Source organism: Polyergus mexicanus, unplaced genomic scaffold, assembly GCF_030449975.1.
Source record: "Polyergus mexicanus isolate NDT 795.1 unplaced genomic scaffold, iyPolMexi1.0 SCAF_13, whole genome shotgun sequence".
NCBI lineage: Eukaryota > Metazoa > Arthropoda > Insecta > Hymenoptera > Formicidae > Polyergus > Polyergus mexicanus.
In genome coordinates, this window is record NW_027223333.1 from 6,254,535 (window position 1) to 6,270,695 (window position 16,161).

At 34.4% G+C, this 16,161-nt stretch overlaps 3 protein-coding genes across 8 annotated transcripts; all 3 read right to left on the reverse strand.

The window, feature by feature from the left end:
• Nucleotides 1-402: 402 nt before the first annotated feature.
• On the reverse strand, nucleotides 403-10,243 carry Kermit (PDZ domain-containing protein GIPC-like protein kermit). Of its 5 annotated transcripts, XM_070306118.1 has the most exons (7): nucleotides 9,867-10,242; nucleotides 9,471-9,613; nucleotides 5,522-5,862; nucleotides 4,286-4,382; nucleotides 3,433-3,815; nucleotides 3,051-3,132; nucleotides 403-2,927 (listed from the first exon to the last, which is right to left on the reverse strand). In XM_070306118.1, the coding sequence occupies exons 3-7, from the start codon at nucleotides 5,852-5,854 to the stop codon at nucleotides 2,770-2,772; spliced, it is 1,053 nt and encodes a 350-aa protein (XP_070162219.1). In that variant the 5' UTR covers nucleotides 5,855-5,862; nucleotides 9,471-9,613; nucleotides 9,867-10,242; the 3' UTR covers nucleotides 403-2,769. The 5 variants fall into 5 exon arrangements, with proteins under 5 accessions (XP_070162219.1, XP_070162223.1, XP_070162218.1 ...); XM_070306122.1 differs by lacking the exon at nucleotides 9,471-9,613 and having other exon boundaries at nucleotides 9,950-10,243; XM_070306117.1 differs by lacking the exon at nucleotides 9,471-9,613 and having other exon boundaries at nucleotides 9,867-10,241.
• Nucleotides 10,244-10,528: 285 nt separating this feature from the next.
• Nucleotides 10,529-13,109, reverse strand: Shams (glucoside xylosyltransferase 1 shams). Its single transcript, XM_070306481.1, has 2 exons — nucleotides 12,662-13,109; nucleotides 10,529-12,575 (listed from the first exon to the last, which is right to left on the reverse strand). Exons 1-2 carry the CDS (start codon nucleotides 13,106-13,108, stop codon nucleotides 11,916-11,918), a joined length of 1,107 nt encoding a protein of 368 aa, XP_070162582.1. The 5' UTR covers nucleotide 13,109; the 3' UTR covers nucleotides 10,529-11,915.
• A 170-nt stretch (nucleotides 13,110-13,279) lies between these two features.
• LOC138939028 (TOG array regulator of axonemal microtubules protein 2-like) lies at nucleotides 13,280-16,148 on the reverse strand. 2 transcript variants are annotated; one of them, XM_070306484.1, is made up of 6 exons: nucleotides 15,554-16,148; nucleotides 15,335-15,476; nucleotides 14,884-15,132; nucleotides 14,564-14,806; nucleotides 14,258-14,422; nucleotides 13,280-13,349 (listed from the first exon to the last, which is right to left on the reverse strand). In XM_070306484.1, the coding sequence occupies exons 1-6, from the start codon at nucleotides 15,606-15,608 to the stop codon at nucleotides 13,304-13,306; spliced, it is 900 nt and encodes a 299-aa protein (XP_070162585.1). In that variant the 5' UTR covers nucleotides 15,609-16,148; the 3' UTR covers nucleotides 13,280-13,303. The 2 variants fall into 2 exon arrangements, with proteins under 2 accessions (XP_070162585.1, XP_070162583.1); XM_070306482.1 differs by lacking the exon at nucleotides 13,280-13,349 and adding an exon at nucleotides 13,626-13,923.
• Nucleotides 16,149-16,161: the final 13 nt, after the last annotated feature.

The window sequence follows — 16,161 nt, forward strand, 5'->3', positions numbered from 1 at the left end:
GGAACTTGTTGAAATGAAACTCGGACTCGGAACAGATCAAGCCAAGTTGGCTTTTTCGCGCATGCGCATTAACACTATAAGACTGGACTAAACATATGATCGGAATATGTGTATTGACGTTTCAATCCAAACTTATCAGAAATTACATAATTAGAGAGAAATAAATGTGTCAAACCATATGAAACACGCAAAATATTAGTTTAAAGAGAGTTTTAAAATTTTGAGACAGAGAGAGAGAGAGAGAGAGAGAGAGAGAGAGAGAGATTTAAAGTATAACTAATATTGATATTGCCTTATGTTATTATTATTAATTATTATGTTACTATCGCGATGTTAATACATATAAACGTGCAAATTAAATATTAATAATATTAACAGTTAATAATATAATTATTTTTCATTATACATTTTGATATTCTCTAAAATTTTTCCAGGCGCATTTGCGTATCGTAAAAGATACAACTTTATCAACAAAAACATATTTATGCCGTTTCATAACGAAAGAACACGTCATCAGTTTCCACAATCTTGTGAAACCGGATCTGAATCGGAAATTTAAAATTAATTAATTTGCTATTTGTATTTCATGTGTTATAACAGCATTTGAGTTTTGCGAAAAGGAAGAATTGATTTACAATTTAAACATTTTAAAACCGAACAATATGCTCTGTTTCATTCTTGCGTGACTTGCGTGATATATATATCTACAAATAATACATATTTTAATATAAGACTGATTTTTTTCATTTTTTCACTTTGTTATCTTTGTCAGATAAGGAATGCCAGTCATCAATTGATGATGAGAATATTACAGACTATAAGTCGATATTCTCTCTCTCTCTCTCTCTCTCTCTCTCTCTCTCTCTCTCTCTCTCTCTCTATCTATCTCTCTCTTCTCTCTCTTATCTTGTTTTCATTGTCTGCAATACGATTAACCGATACATGGATCATGTAAAAATTATGCATTTACTATAAAGACTTTATTATGCTAAATAATAATTTTTTGCACACTTATACATTCACATCGTAAACTTGTTCGCTCTTATGTATCAAAATATATTAATTCATTCTTAACATTATGTATAATATCTTTCATCTTACTCGATATTGATAATGAATATTAATTAGCTCATGTTAGAATAAATATCTAATTTGATACTAACATGATAACGCATGATTTATTTTAATGCTACGTCAACATGTTTACACTATAATTCAAATAATTAATACTAATCGTTGCAAATATTAAATTGTTTTTTTGCGTGTTTACGTAAGTCGATAGCGACTCAAATAAATAGCAAATAAAGTCCATATCAGCACATACATATATGAATGAAGAGATTTTAGCTGCGACAGTAAAACCGTAATTGTTACTGCATATTCCAATATGTAAAAGTGATTTCGCTACCCGCTATTATTCGATATTACAACAAAATTTGTTCTATTCATAAAATAGAAAAATCTCATTGAGGAAATTTGTTTCATAGGAACACGGAATTTGCTCTGCTAAAACAAAATAATCTATTGCTACCAAATGCATTTTAATATTGCAGCGAAATTCTTACTGCTTTGATGGCGAGATAAGAATCAACTTTCTGTTATAATAAAATAATTGATAGATTTAGCAGAATTATTTTCAGCGAACTCAAATTAGAATTCTTAACGAATTCTTTTGCATGTCCACATAATAACTGATCTTATTTTGAAATTTACGCTGCGACGATATAAAATTTGCCATGTCAATAAATTTTTTCTCGTAGTATACTCTTATTATAACATTGTAATTGCGTAATTCAGAAAATGATAAATTTGATAAAATTTTGTCATTTTATTTCTTCTCAGATGATAAGATGAGCATTAACAATATTATGACAAGATTTATTATGATTGCACTTGCAAATTATGTGAAGCTATCTTATCAGATATAAAATTTTGTAATAATTTAATTAAAGGCATGAACAAAGAGATTAAACGAGCTTTTAAAGAGAATCAATCGTGAAAATTCTCTCTTCCAAAATAAAAAAAAAATCTTTAATACAATTTCAATAGATTTTAATAATATCCTTCTCTAATATATAGAATTTTAATAAGCTTTAATCGAACTTAATAATGAAAATTCTTTTTTAATGTCATTGCATCAAAAACTATTCTCAATGTTTCACAACGCGCAATCTGCAAAAAATATTTGCATTTATACTTTTCTTTGTGGTGCTCATGGCGCAGAGAGCTATGTGTAGTTTCAAATCCAGCCAGAACCAAAAAACATCGAATGTTATTGAAAATAATTTGCGATCGTCACCTCTCGAAAGGCAATGTGAGAGTATCTTGCCATGAACACCTCTCTAATCTATGCCGTTCGGAACCGGCGTTAAACTGTAGGTCCCATATGTTTGCGGTAGGTACACACTGTAGACATATGTTGATAGGTCACCACATCTCTGTTAAGAGATTACGGACGAGGAAAATACTTTTCTTCAAATTTGACTCTGCGCTTGCCGTATGACACAATGTATAATATGATATAGAATATTGCAAATTTCGGCCTGCATTTTCGCCATCGGATACTCGATTTTCTCGTATTGATACACACACACATATTCGCAAACGAAATCAAAATTTTGAATAAGCACGGGGATCTCGAGAACCACGACTAGCGTTAAATATTAGGTTTCCAGAATTATGGTAACAGACGAGGTAATAAACGAATGTTACTTTTCACGTAGAAGAGCACTCGTTTACGGATAATTTCGTCCAAAATTTCGTATCGCGTCATCGATGTCGACCCGCTCTGGCATCCGTCACGGCGCCCCATAATTCGATCACGAACTCATCGGTGAAACCAAAGTCCTCCAAATCGGAATTGTCTATCGCCTCGGCGAAGTCTATGCTGTTGCATTTGTCCTCGGCGAGCTCCCAGATTTGCGTGGCTGCGATCAAAATCAAACAAAACAATCGAATCAATCATCAATGAGGCAAAGTGTATATAAATTTTAAAAGAACGAGAAAGATGACAGAAAAGATTTTTATTACACCCGGATTCAAAAACCTACCCAATTCCGTATCAGAGATTCCCATAAAGCTCTCCAAAATGGTGTTGATCTTCTCGACGCCCAACGCAGCCGCGTCGTCAATCTGTGAGCAAATATTTATTTAATATTTTTTGATTAGTGCTTAGCACTCGTTATTATTTATTAGGCAGGAAATAAATACACAAATTTGTATACTTGAAGATGGATTTAAATAATTCAAATATCTTATAAAACAGCTTTTTATCTTTCAATGTCATTAACATTTTTCAAGATATCATCAGAAGAACGTCATCCTGATAAAATATATATATATATACATTTTTTTTTTTTTTTTTTTGACAAATTTATCACCTATAATATAATCTCTTTGGACAATCTTTGAATTTTTATTTTTACTGCATACTTGTTGTATTATCTGCGTGCTACCGTCGGCCTTGAATCTCAAAGTCTCCTTGCCGGATCCGTAGCCGGCTTTCTTCCCCTTCCTGGGATCACCGCGCGGTCCGATGCTGCCAAAGCCGTTCTTCTGCGGCTCCACCAGCCTCAATGTGAACGTCGAGCTCTTCGGTATGTCCTTCAACATCCTCGCCACTTCAAAATGTCGTTTGCCCACAAGACTGGTCGAGTTGATCCTCTCGATGTGATCGCCCACCTCGATCACCTTTATTCTGTCGATCACGGAGTCTTCCTTTATACGTTTTATGAATGCGTAACCGGCACCATTATCAGTGATAGTCAGGCCCAATGCGTCGTCCGTCTTCACCAGCTCGATTTCCTTTGGCCGGCCTGCGTCAAAAACGCGTTAGGCCCGTGGCACATAAAAAACCTTGAGCAGTAAGACTTAAGACGTAAGCGAATTGACGAATTACGGTCGAACAATAGGACAGCCATATTGAAACATAAGCTACGCTGAAAATTCCGTATGATTGAAATTCTTAAGTCTTAAACCTTATTGCTTAAGTCTTTCTATGTGCCACAGCCCTTACTCTCTGTTACGCACGTTCATGAAAATTTAAGTATAATTTAATTCAAGATAAAATACTATGAGCCAAGTTTTATTATGATGTCTTAAATTATTATATAAAAATTACTCCGATTATTTATTTACACTAACGTTTATTCTAAAAACAAATATGTCGTTTAGAATTAGTAATGAATTAAAAATTAATATTTCTCTTTCTATCGATTTTTGCCCAAAGTTCAATATATTGCTCTCCTTTCTAATTTTATGACTACAACAGCAAGTTGATAGCGACCTTTTTTATGTGCGAATATGAAGTCACCCACACCGATTTGTCCACCTAGTAGCTCCGTCATGTCCACTTTGTGCGTGTTGAGTGTGCAAAAGAGAATCTGGAACAACAAATTTTCTTACTTTATTTTCAATATTGAGCACTTTACATAATAATATTAATTCGCTCTCAATTTCGAATTATTTTTATTTAAATTTTTATGAAAATTTCTAAGTTTTACATTAAACTTACTCCGATTAAAATATACTTATATAACAGATTTTACATTTAATATTTTATTGAAGATTGTATCTAACTTTTATTGCTATCTTTAATTTAAATAGTTAGATTAATTGGTTATTAATGGTAAATTATTGATAAACTTTTTATCTAGATTATATATCTATAAACTTATTTTTCTAATTTCCTTTGACTATAATAAAGTACAATAGTTTGTTTAGTTGACGTTGCAATGAGAAATTGCTCGACCCCGCGCTTTGAACGACCCATAACGAGTCGACGAGCAACCTGGTTACATCGCGACCGCGTTTACACATCGAATTACACGCGACTCTCTCTCTCTCTCTCTCTCTCTCTCTCTCACTGAGATATATCCGCTGGGTCGACGAGATGCCACGGTCCGTGACCGGCGTTTCCGGCGTTACCGATCTAATGTCTCCCTACGTAGGGCGTTTTGTGCTAGAAATACCGAATTGATTTTCCTATGTGTGTATTTTTATACATATATACATGTGCCATTTCTACTCTAAACATCATATTCTATGATTATCAATTATGAATAAATTATCGCTCGCATCTTCATCATGAATTATCTCTTTTATTTTTTATTTATTATTCAAATATAATTTTGCCCATTTATAAAACACAATGCGATAAAAAAAAAACATTAATATCTTTAAAGATAACATCATAAACTTGTAAAGATAGAAACGCATTTTAGCATTAAAAGCAAAAGAAATATATATCTAAAGAGAGAGTGAAAGAGAGAGAGAAATGTATGAAATAAATAAATAAAATACAGAAATACGACTATTACTAACTGACAATGTAAATTTCACACTCGATGAAACGAATATATTTTTCAAAGAGGAAAGTCATTCGATTCGACTGCTGTACTTGCATCTGGCAAAGAAATAGTAGAGCCACTTCATCGAATTCATGATAATGCTAAATCCTTCAATTTACATCATTAAATCCTTCCTTTTTTTCTCCTCAAACTTCTTAACAAATCAAGCTTACCTCTTCCGCGGGCAAGTCGTAGCACTCGGCGATCTTCCGGTATAGTTCGCGGACATTGCTAAAGTCTGATATCAGTCCCGTGGGACTGCCATGGGCCAGTTGGCAATGAAAGACGAGCGAAGGCGATTTCAAGTCCCGAGACGAGGTTCTCGTCTGCTCATGCTGAAGAGAAGCGTTATTATTGCACGACCGGCTACCAGTACCGTTACCGCTCGCGCCTTCGTCATGATTGTTGTCATCGGCGACCTGATGATAGTTGCGATACTGCACGCCGTTCACAGCTTTCTCCGTTATCGGCGACCTCGACGTAGCCCGCGCCTTGAACAGCGGCATTCTCGATTCTGCGCAAATAAATCAAACCGTAAGTTTGTAATCGGGATGTTCCTGGATGTTCCGATCGCAAAATTTTTTATCAAGAGTGATGGATCGATAACGGCGGGACGCGCGATTCTAAGATATTATTAAATCTTTACATTTTTATCTCGAGATGAAACTCTGACGAGATAACTTATGGGCTATCATTCGCAATGACTTATAACTGTCACTCGAGATTTTCTGAACGATTATGACTCGTGTAAAATGTATTTTTTGAATCTTTATTCAAAATATTTCAAAGCATTTTCCAAATTTGCTATATCGAACAAGACTGAAACATCGACGAGATAATACTATAGTTTGCTAAAATTATAGCGGTCTACATTGTCTCATTGTCCATTAAAAATTGTTTCTTTTCGTGTGAATCACACCGTTCTGTTTCTCACTTTTTAATTCTTAACCGGTATTATGCGAATTCTGAAAAATCATATATTTTTCATCATACATTTTTCATTATATTTTCCAAAAGCTGTACTTAACTAACATCAACGGGAACATTGCTGAGAAAAATCTCAAATTTCGTGCATACTTCAAAGTACATTTTAAACTTTTATTGCAATTAGAGAATTAAATTATTATTTATATATTTAATCCTACAGATCAATATAATTGCGATACATTTTGCAATTCCGCAGTAAATAAGAGGCATTAAATAGATTAAATAGGCATTTAATAGAGAGATGAGAACCACGGTGAGGGAGATCTGCGGTAATTGCAATCTTGCAATTTGCCTGCTGTGCAATGAGATAAAAATTATCAACCGGCCACATGTTACATACCACGAATACAATCTAGCTGTAAAGTATATAGTGAATATTTATTATTCCTCGTAATAATATACTTGTTTTCAATTTTACAAAATTATCATGTAGAACGACGTGTGCGGTAATTTGTTCGATCTATAAATATATTTATAAATACGTATTTAGTAATAGTTTAATAATATAATCATCCGCCTCGTTTGCGCATCAAGATTATGGATTGCGACAAACTCCTTTCATACGGTACTTATTACTATACTCGCCTGAATCATTCCTCTTCGGACGAGAAATAAATACCGTATAATATATGTCCTGTATACGTCCTACTTTTTGCAATAATTTCGAGTTCGTTAAAATCTATCGAAAAATTAAGCGAGATTTTAACTTTAAAATTTTACGAAATAGGTCATTTCTTAATTTTCTACCGAGTTAAATTTATTAACAGTAATCAATAATCAATATTAAAAACAAAATCGATATAAATATCTGTAAGTCTGATAAAAGGCCTAAAAATATCCATCGAATATATGCGTGACAATTTCAAGTACCAATCGCAGAAAAAACAGATTGCAATCATGAATCAAAATCTAAGATCTAAATCGCGGAGTTTTGAAGTTTCCGATATCCAAACGATAATACGATCAATTTTAATGTTCGCGGTATTGCTTCACGTGGTTCTCGAAACTCATGATTCGTTATTGAAGTCAAATCCTCGTTCATAATTTCCTGCAATATTTCGTAGCTCGTTTGAGTCATTGCAAAACGCACGCAATACATCCGATGTCGCGCGATTTTATTAGAAAAGCAATGTTCTTGTCGATATTATGCAATATCGAAGGAAGCGCGGCCAGGAATGTAGCAAAATTACCTGCGACTTTATTATTCGCGTCAAATTGAATATACTATCATTATGCAATCATTATCCAGACATCTGGATGTCTAAGACATATGCAACACACTTTCTTTTAACTATAAATAGTAGACAATAGGTCGGAAGAATTTAAGCTGATACGATTTCGATTAACTAATATCTAATTATTGCAAAAATGTACGATTTTTCATTCAATTAATTAAACATAAAATATGTTTCTAAACTTAGCGTTCTTAAATTTTTTTTTTTTTTTTTTAACAGAAAGAAAGAATTTTTAATATCTCTTCTTTTTATTTTTAGAATCTTTTTATCTCAAGAATAAAAAAAGTGATTCTTAATTTATTATGACAAAAAAATGCAGTAAATATACACGATAAAATATTTTATGTCATCAGTAATTTTATCTGATAATTCAACGAAGCGTAATTAATAAGCGGCATCAAAATATGCGCAAAATAACGTAGATTGATTTCGCAGAACATGCGAAAAACAGGCGAATAAGTAACAGATGGATTCGATTTACGTATATAGGTCATTGGCGTTTCTCTGACTAAGCTGTTGCGAATTTCGTAAACGCTATTCTGCTACGACAATACAAACTGTCAACTATGCGCAATATTGCCATTCGGCTCTGATTATGGTTAAACGTCTGACGATCTAAATCGCGTGACAAATTATGATTCGGATTCCTCATCGTATTTCCTCGCCATTAATTACCGATACATTGAGTAATAAGATCGAGTAATAAAAATTCGCAATGATCGATTAATATACTAAAATAAAAAAATGATCTAAACAAGCAATAAAATTTGAATTTTTGTCTAATATAAAAAGATATAAAAATATTAGATATAATAAAAAAATATTTAAAAATATAGACAAGATAAATCAAATGAAATCCATTGGTCTCCCTATCTTTAACATTTGACATTTATTGCCGTAAACAAGAAACAGCTCTCTCTCTTTCTCTCTCTCTCTCTCTCTCTCTCTCTCTCTCTCTCTCTCTCTCTCTTTCAAATCTGATTATTCAATCATTGTCCAATCAGGTTATAGAAAAATAACAATTGATAGAAGTGGCAAGGAGATACAAGCTTCTCTTTGTATATTTAATTTCTTATTTAATATTTAATTTAGATACCTATTATGTATGACATTATTTCCTCCTTATTAAAAGATTAGAATGCAATTATACGGCATTTCTCGCGATATGAGTTAATTATTATCGCAACTAGTCTCATTATAAATTCAGAGCAGCTTTTGCCATACAACCTGCTGGTATACATTAAGAATGATTAAAACTGATATTATATTTGACCTTGTGCCACACGATATTGAATATAAGCATATAAGGTATGTATAGTATCGCATCAGAACAAATATAGGGTATCCCAGAATTACTCTGTGGAACGTAATTTTATATTTTATATTATAAGTGTCAAAACGCGATAAATCCTCCCCACGATGTATACAAAAAATTGAAATATGAAAAAGTATTTTACAACATAGGCGTAGATACAGATACTTGTGACAAAAATGATGAAAGTATTGATTTAATACCTATATCCGGATAGACGAAAAAGATTGTATTCGGAATAATATTTGACAATTCCACGTCACTAATCGTGAACAAACGATGGGGTTTAGCTGAGATGCTTTTTCGAGACACCCTGTAGAGCACGTATTACACGTCGATACCGTAACATTACAAGCGAATACGCACTGGTGTGTACAAATAACACGCAAAGCGTTCAGAAGCGAGAGAAGCTCGGCCTCTCACCTGTTCCCGCTGACGTTCGGCGCGCACCTGTATCCGTATCCTTGTAAAGTTTTTTTTTTTTTTTTTTTCCACGAAAGCGATACACGCGCAATTATCACTGTAATCACACGGTAGAATGATAATCGACCGCGTACCACGTCACGACTGATAGCCACCCGAAAGTACCTTTTTCTTTCTCTCTTTCTATTCGTTATCGCGCTCTTATCACTCCGCTCGTTCTCGCTCGATCTTTATCGTGGATTCGTGAATAAAATGCGCGCGCGCGAACTGCGTTGCTCGATCATCATCGTGGATCATCAGGGCCGGCTCTAAATTACGTTTGCAAATATTTATATATTTAAAAACATTATCCCAAAAAATGCTTAACTTTCGAAAAACACTAAGAAAAAACACAATCTATTACTTTTTTTACGTAAGAATTCTTATGGAGTACGAAAACATCACAAATCTGTTATTTATTCCAAGAGAAAGAGGTTTAATCGATTTACGATATAAAATATTTCAAATAGTATCGCTTCTCCGAAGAATAAGCGATTTATTCATTTTATCGCAACTTTATACCTTGCCGTTCGATTTCTCACATATTCACGGAGTCGGAAATCTATATTATCCGGAAAAAAATAAACGGGAAATCGCCGTCGCACCGGACAATTAACGGTCGCCGTCTCTCCTGATCTGTTTAACACCAGCGACGCCCTCCTCGGACACACGAGACCATTACAATGGAAGAAAATATCGCGCGAGAGCCAATTTCACGAGCTCGCGTGCCACCGCAACCGGAAAGCAGCGGCGAGAGGACTGATCGCCGGGGGCCCCTTCTCGCGGCAGCTGACCCCCTCGAACGTGCCCGTTTCTATCCTACGTTACGTTACGACACTAATAATGAGGCGTGAACCACGTACGAAATTTTTGCTACGTATTTAAAATATTTAGGTTCATGTATTTCTATATATATATATTTATTCCTCTATAATAACTATTTTCACCATCCAATATATTTTTCAAAAACGGAAATTCCACCCCCCCCCCTCCCCTCTTCCCTATCATTTTCTTTTCCACTTGATATCATGTGTTTTTTTCGTAATAAATAAAAATCTGAAACAGAAATAATAGGTAATACAAGTCTCTGCTTATATATTATGCGACATTAAATATATAAAGATATTTCTCGCCGACATTAAGATTGACGTATTAAATACATGTTCACATTTTTGTATGTGTATTATATAGACAGATCTTTATTTAAGCTTTATATTGTACAATATTCTTTTTTTATATTAGGAAAGTATCACAAATGACATCGAATCGTTGAACAATCAAACGATACAAAATATGTATCAAACCGTACAAAATCGCGAGGGAACGTGTCTAAAAATGTGAACACTTTCGCATGTCGAAATGTAATTCATATAAAAATTGTATTATAATTCTCATATTCAGATCTGTAATCAATTATCGTTACGTCAAAATGTGAGATGCTTATTTTGGAAATGGTATAAATATTTCGCATAGATATAGAAACAGATGTATTATTTCGATTCTAACATTTTCGAAATCGGACACACTCACATCACTTTTATAATAATCCGCATCGATCAGCTTATCTCTTATTGAAACCACTTATATGTGTAATAACCATGCAAATAAGGAGGAGCAAAATCAATATTGTTAACAAATTTAATATTTTTTTCTCAATTTTCATAGAGAAAAGAAGAGTATCATTTTTTTTATTATTAAAATAATATCTTAAGAGCTTCAAGAAAGAGAGAGAAAAATATCAAGAAATGCAGTAGCATGTCAAATATATATTAGCAACAATTTTATAAGGGATAATATCTCGTTTAAGGGCTAAATGATTCAAAGATAGAACCTGATCATTGCTTTCCCTTACCGATCAAATATTGTCGCAAAAAGTATCAGATAAAAATGTATAACAATATATTCGCCGCACCATCGTTCCTACAAACAGTAACAACATAGCGCACTTGTTAACAAAAAAAACTCAAATGCACTATATATAGAAAAAGTTCAGTCTATATTCTATAATATGTGGAGAATCGTCTGGAATTAACGCGCGAATTACATAATTTACAGGCAAATCGCGCTCGCAATTTTATAGATTCCCTAACTTAATAAACACATTACAAACATATTGCCCGTAAATCAACGTAGTTCTACGGCAGAATATATATTGGTGACCGGATACGTTAATTGACGTAATTTACACACGCTGCTTATTCTTACGTAATAACGAAGCAGGATGCTTATATATTAGCATAATGACTCTTCGTTTACAAATCTGTACTTTTCGATTAATTAAATATATCGCAACGTGTATTAAAACGCTTAAGTATGTGTGTATAGATAAGTATTTACATATAGTTAAGTATTTTACGATCTCACAAAAGAGAATATTCCGGAAGAAAGATGCGCGGACAATATTATATTATGTGGCCAAAAGTGGCTACACAGATATGTACGATTACTTTTCAAGTCATCGCTTCGATATATATCTGTATATCGTGAAGACGAAAGCATCTATAAAAATTTCAGAAGATACAAAGTCAAAGTGTATTTCGCGCAAACACGTATAAAAATTGAATAGAAATTTCAAAAATTATGGGCAGCTAAATGTAGCTCCGGTTGGATGATAAACACCTTCGAGACTCGACCGCAGATAGATTTATTCTCCATCGCCAGATAATTTCTCATCGGCACGAGCAACTCGTCATATGGATCCGCGTTCAGTTGATACTCCTGCATGGCCTTGTACACGGCCCTGAAAGGCGGTTGCTTCTGCGAGTGGAAAGTACCACGGGAACCGTGCAGCACCAGGGCGCCGTCCCTCTCCGCCTCCTGGCAGACCGATGTATACATACAGTGATCGGGCCTGTAGTTGTATCGGCACGAGTACACGTACAGCTTCTCCGGATGATGGTGAAATATTATGTTGATGATATCTTGGTCGCCCCAGGTGATCTTCAGTCTGTATTCCTTGTGTATAGGAATCACATAGTCAGTCCATCGAAACTCCCGCATTCTCGTCAGATTCATCAGCATCACTCCAGAATTAACGCCCAACTTGCCATAATATGGATGCTTGGCGAATCTGTTATACCAGCCAGTGTTGGGATCCTCGTGTTCGGGGCTGAGGGCTGCCAGTTGGCTGGAGTTCATCTTTTTGAACTCGTCCCAGATCTTGTCAGGTGGTGCCAAAAACAGAGTGTCCGTATCGACGTAGAGCACCGCGTCCGTATCGTTCAATACAATCTGAAATATACGAATCTTACGAATCTAACTATACTAGTAAAGAGACATCGCTGGAGAATCGAATCGCCATCTGATCCATAGCTTACCGGTAGAAACAATCGCTGAGCCGCACAGGGCTTGAACAGCTTCTTCCACATCGTCACATCGCTACCGTCCGGGAAGGTGATGGGCCGCACCAGGAAGTCGAATGTCTTATTCGATATGAGCCTCCATTCCGACAGCTTCTCGTTGAAGGCTGGTATCAGATTGTTCTCCGCAAGTATCACAAATTGCAATGGCCTATTGGTGAAAACCAGCGCCGACTTGAGCATGGTCAGGGCCTCGTGCAGCCTGTCTCCGCACACCACCACGCATATCGTCACCTCGCTCGCCGACGACGATGCCGGCGGTTTCCTCTGCTGCAGAGTCAGTCGCTCTCTGCTCGCGGGCGTCTGGTCGTACAGCTTACTGGAGAAATTGGTCGTTACATTGAGCAGTATTATCAACGCGGCCAGGATAAGGCACAGCAGGAACAACTTGTACACGGATCTCATCGTGTCAAGCTTTACGTCACAGGCCTGTCTTCGCACGTACTGTTTCTCTTTCTCTCTCTTTCTTTATTATTAACCGAATCGCGTGCGCGACATTGACAGCGATCTGGACGGCATTTTGGATCCGCCGACGATGATCCGCTGACCGGTGAACGCCGTTCGGTGTTCGGTCGCGTCGTCGATACCGAGTCTCTGATCTTAAGAGATTGTGAGCGCCATATTTACGACATAACCTCCCGTCTCCCTGTCGAGATATCTATTTGTTTTGTTTGCACTTTCTACACTCTCAGATTTTTACTCCCTCTCTCACCAACGGGCGAATATATACAACACATTCATCTCGTTTCATATGTAGAGTGCGAGCAAAACGGATATAAAATGTGTCATAAACAGAAAAGTGAAATAAAAAACATCTTATGAATAAAAGCATCATATAGAAAATTTTACTTGTACAATATTATTTAATTCTGCTTATATATTTTGGTGTATATATAATACTGAAAAATTAATAGCAATAATTGTTAATAACTATAGAATAATAATATATTATTATAATATAATGAATTTTCAAGTTATATAATTACGCGATTTATTACTGGAATATTATCACAAAAGAAATGCGCACTAATAGATATCACATTATTATATTGCATTGGAACAATAACGAATAATGTTATACACTATGAATTGGGCTATACTTTAAAGATATTAATTGTTTCTCTATGCTGCTAATAATCTTCCAATCTACATCCTGATTAAAGAGAGTATCAAAATCTTGATGGCCCATCAAAGTTTTCAGTGCCTTTTTCGCGTCGTTCCTACAGAATGATAATTGAAAAATTTCACATTTATTTCCACATCGTCTGCTAAGTCAGAATTCATAATCTTTTCTTCAATTTTATATGGAATATGAATAAGTTAACTTTAAAGAGTGTTTTAATGTAAGGGTAATAAGAGATTTGAAATATATATTTTTAAAATATATGATATTCTGCAAAACAAGCATTTCGTATAAATCTATTTGTGAAGAAATAAAAAATTTCTTGTATAAAGAGAACTCTACAAGCACACATACATGTAAAAGCGTCTTTGCGCAGTTACAAGGAATTTTTATAAATATAATGATATATTCTTTATCTGTTGATTCGATACCTTGTTTCATTATTACCATCGAGAAGAAATTTGGCGCACATTATAAATATCTTTCGCCGACAATCCTTAAGACTTGGATTTGACAATAAACATTCCACTCCAATAATATTAATAATATTATAAAGCAACCGACTTACGGTCGCTCTTATTAATGGGTTCTTGTGGCTGCGCATAAAGATATATCAAAAATTTCATGTAGCTTACATTTCAATAGCATAAATAATCAATAATTATGTAATAACCATATAACAATTAACATATATGTTTAAGCAGATACATTTGTGTGAAATAAATTTATTCATTTACCTGGCACCATGTTCACTCGTTAATATTCGGATACAAATTGCAGGGGATAAATGTGTCACCATAGAATCCAAGGCACGTTGAGCATCGTTTCGAATTCCCTTGTTCGTGTGTGTACTTTTTAAAAGCAACATGGATACAAGTTCATCAAACTCAGGTCTTTGCGTACACTGAACTGTCTTGTATAACTCCATTGCCACCTGGCAGACAGTTCTAACGACATGAGGTCTTGTATTTTTCAGTAAACTATAATATAAAAATATTAAATTAAAATAAAATAAAATAGTCGCGAAATATATAGCAGAAATCTTCGAATGAGAGACCTGCACAAGCTTCGGTATATGCGAGGCATACTGGAGTCCAGCAATTCCGGCTGAATCCTTGAAACTTGCATGAGCTTTATTAGAGCCGGAATAGTGCTCTGCCATTGATCCTGTTTTAAACTTTGCAACGCGTGCTTTAGCGTTTCTTGTGGATTCGCAAATTCCTCTGGTGTTCCTATATAATCATCCTCCAGCAGAGCTACATAATCTCCATAATTGGTCATAGGGTTAGCATCCTTTGTATGTTTACTAAATTGCGAAAAAAATAGATTTATATTTAAAAATAATAAAAATAATTCAAAAAATTTCTTATATATTTTTTATACTTTTACTTACAAAAATATATTTTTTATTTAAATGTTGCTATAGAATATACAATACATTAGAGTGTACTAGAAAAAAATTCTAGTTGCATAGCAAAATGCATTAAGTTAAATGCTCGCGGAAATACCTAGCGGATAATCGTGGATCTCCCGAAGCACCCGAATACGCCGTTTCGACAAACCGTGTTCTCATAAGTTGCGTTGAATTTGTATTTTCACGTTGAATAGATACAGAAGTTTTTTCCATTGCCACGCACGTTGCAGACTTACCTTTTTTTCGAGATATATTTTTATCGCCAAATACATACAAACGCATTAAAAATTCAGTGTTATCTAAATATTCCTACCTGCACCATTGCACATAGGACATGTAACATATTTCTTGCATTCCGTGTGCGCCATCTTATTATAAATTTACATCGGAATAAAGCAATATGTAAAGAACTATATATTTTACAAGAGAATTCGTGTTACTTTAATGCTGCAGGAATTTATCTGCTTTATTATCTTCGTCTCTAAATGTCCATTTTAAACATCCAAGCATCGCTTGCATAACTTTCCATAAAAGCAACCTGCTTCAGACAAGTTCAAGCAGGTGTGCGATATTAACATACATTGACATACATTATGTGGTATGAATGTGTGATAAACGTTTGTTACTCTTATGCAACAACCTTGACGAACATTGCTACTTTATCATTCTTTTCATAGACAGATAAATTAATAGAAATAAATTATAAGACTATTACAGTAACGTATTATTTACAAAACACAGTGGATTGAATATGTAATTGTTAGATGCTGACAAAAAAAGACATTTGCAAGATCTTCGAAAAAATTCTTTTACACAATATGTAAATATATACATATATTATTTCTCTCTCTCTCTCTCTCTCTCTCTCTCTCTCTCTCTCTCTATATATATATATATATATATATATATATATATATATAT

Bases quoted from the DNA above. Each gene is read 5' to 3' on its own strand.
- Shams (XM_070306481.1), bottom strand. From the start codon at position 13,108: ATGAGATCCGTGTACAAGTTGTTCCTGCTGTGCCTTATCCTGGCCGCG. The intron at 12,576-12,661 runs GTAAGCTATGGA...CGTATATTTCAG, and splicing joins CTCAGCGATTGTTTCTACCG to ATTGTATTGAACGATACGGA.
- LOC138939028 (XM_070306482.1), bottom strand. From the start codon at position 15,608: ATGGCGCACACGGAATGCAAGAAATATGTTACATGTCCTATGTGCAAT. The intron at 14,807-14,883 runs GTCTCTCATTCG...TTTATATTATAG, and splicing joins ATATACCGAAGCTTGTGCAG to TTTACTGAAAAATACAAGAC. The intron at 14,423-14,563 runs GTAAATGAATAA...CTTTATGCGCAG, and splicing joins ACGAGTGAACATGGTGCCAG to CCACAAGAACCCATTAATAA.
- Kermit (XM_070306122.1), bottom strand. From the start codon at position 5,854: ATGCCGCTGTTCAAGGCGCGGGCTACGTCGAGGTCGCCGATAACGGAG. The intron at 3,816-4,285 runs GTCGCTATCAAC...TTTTTGACGCAG, and splicing joins CATATTCGCACATAAAAAAG to GCCGGCCAAAGGAAATCGAG. The intron at 2,928-3,050 runs GTAGGTTTTTGA...TTTTGATCGCAG, and splicing joins AATCTCTGATACGGAATTGG to CCACGCAAATCTGGGAGCTC.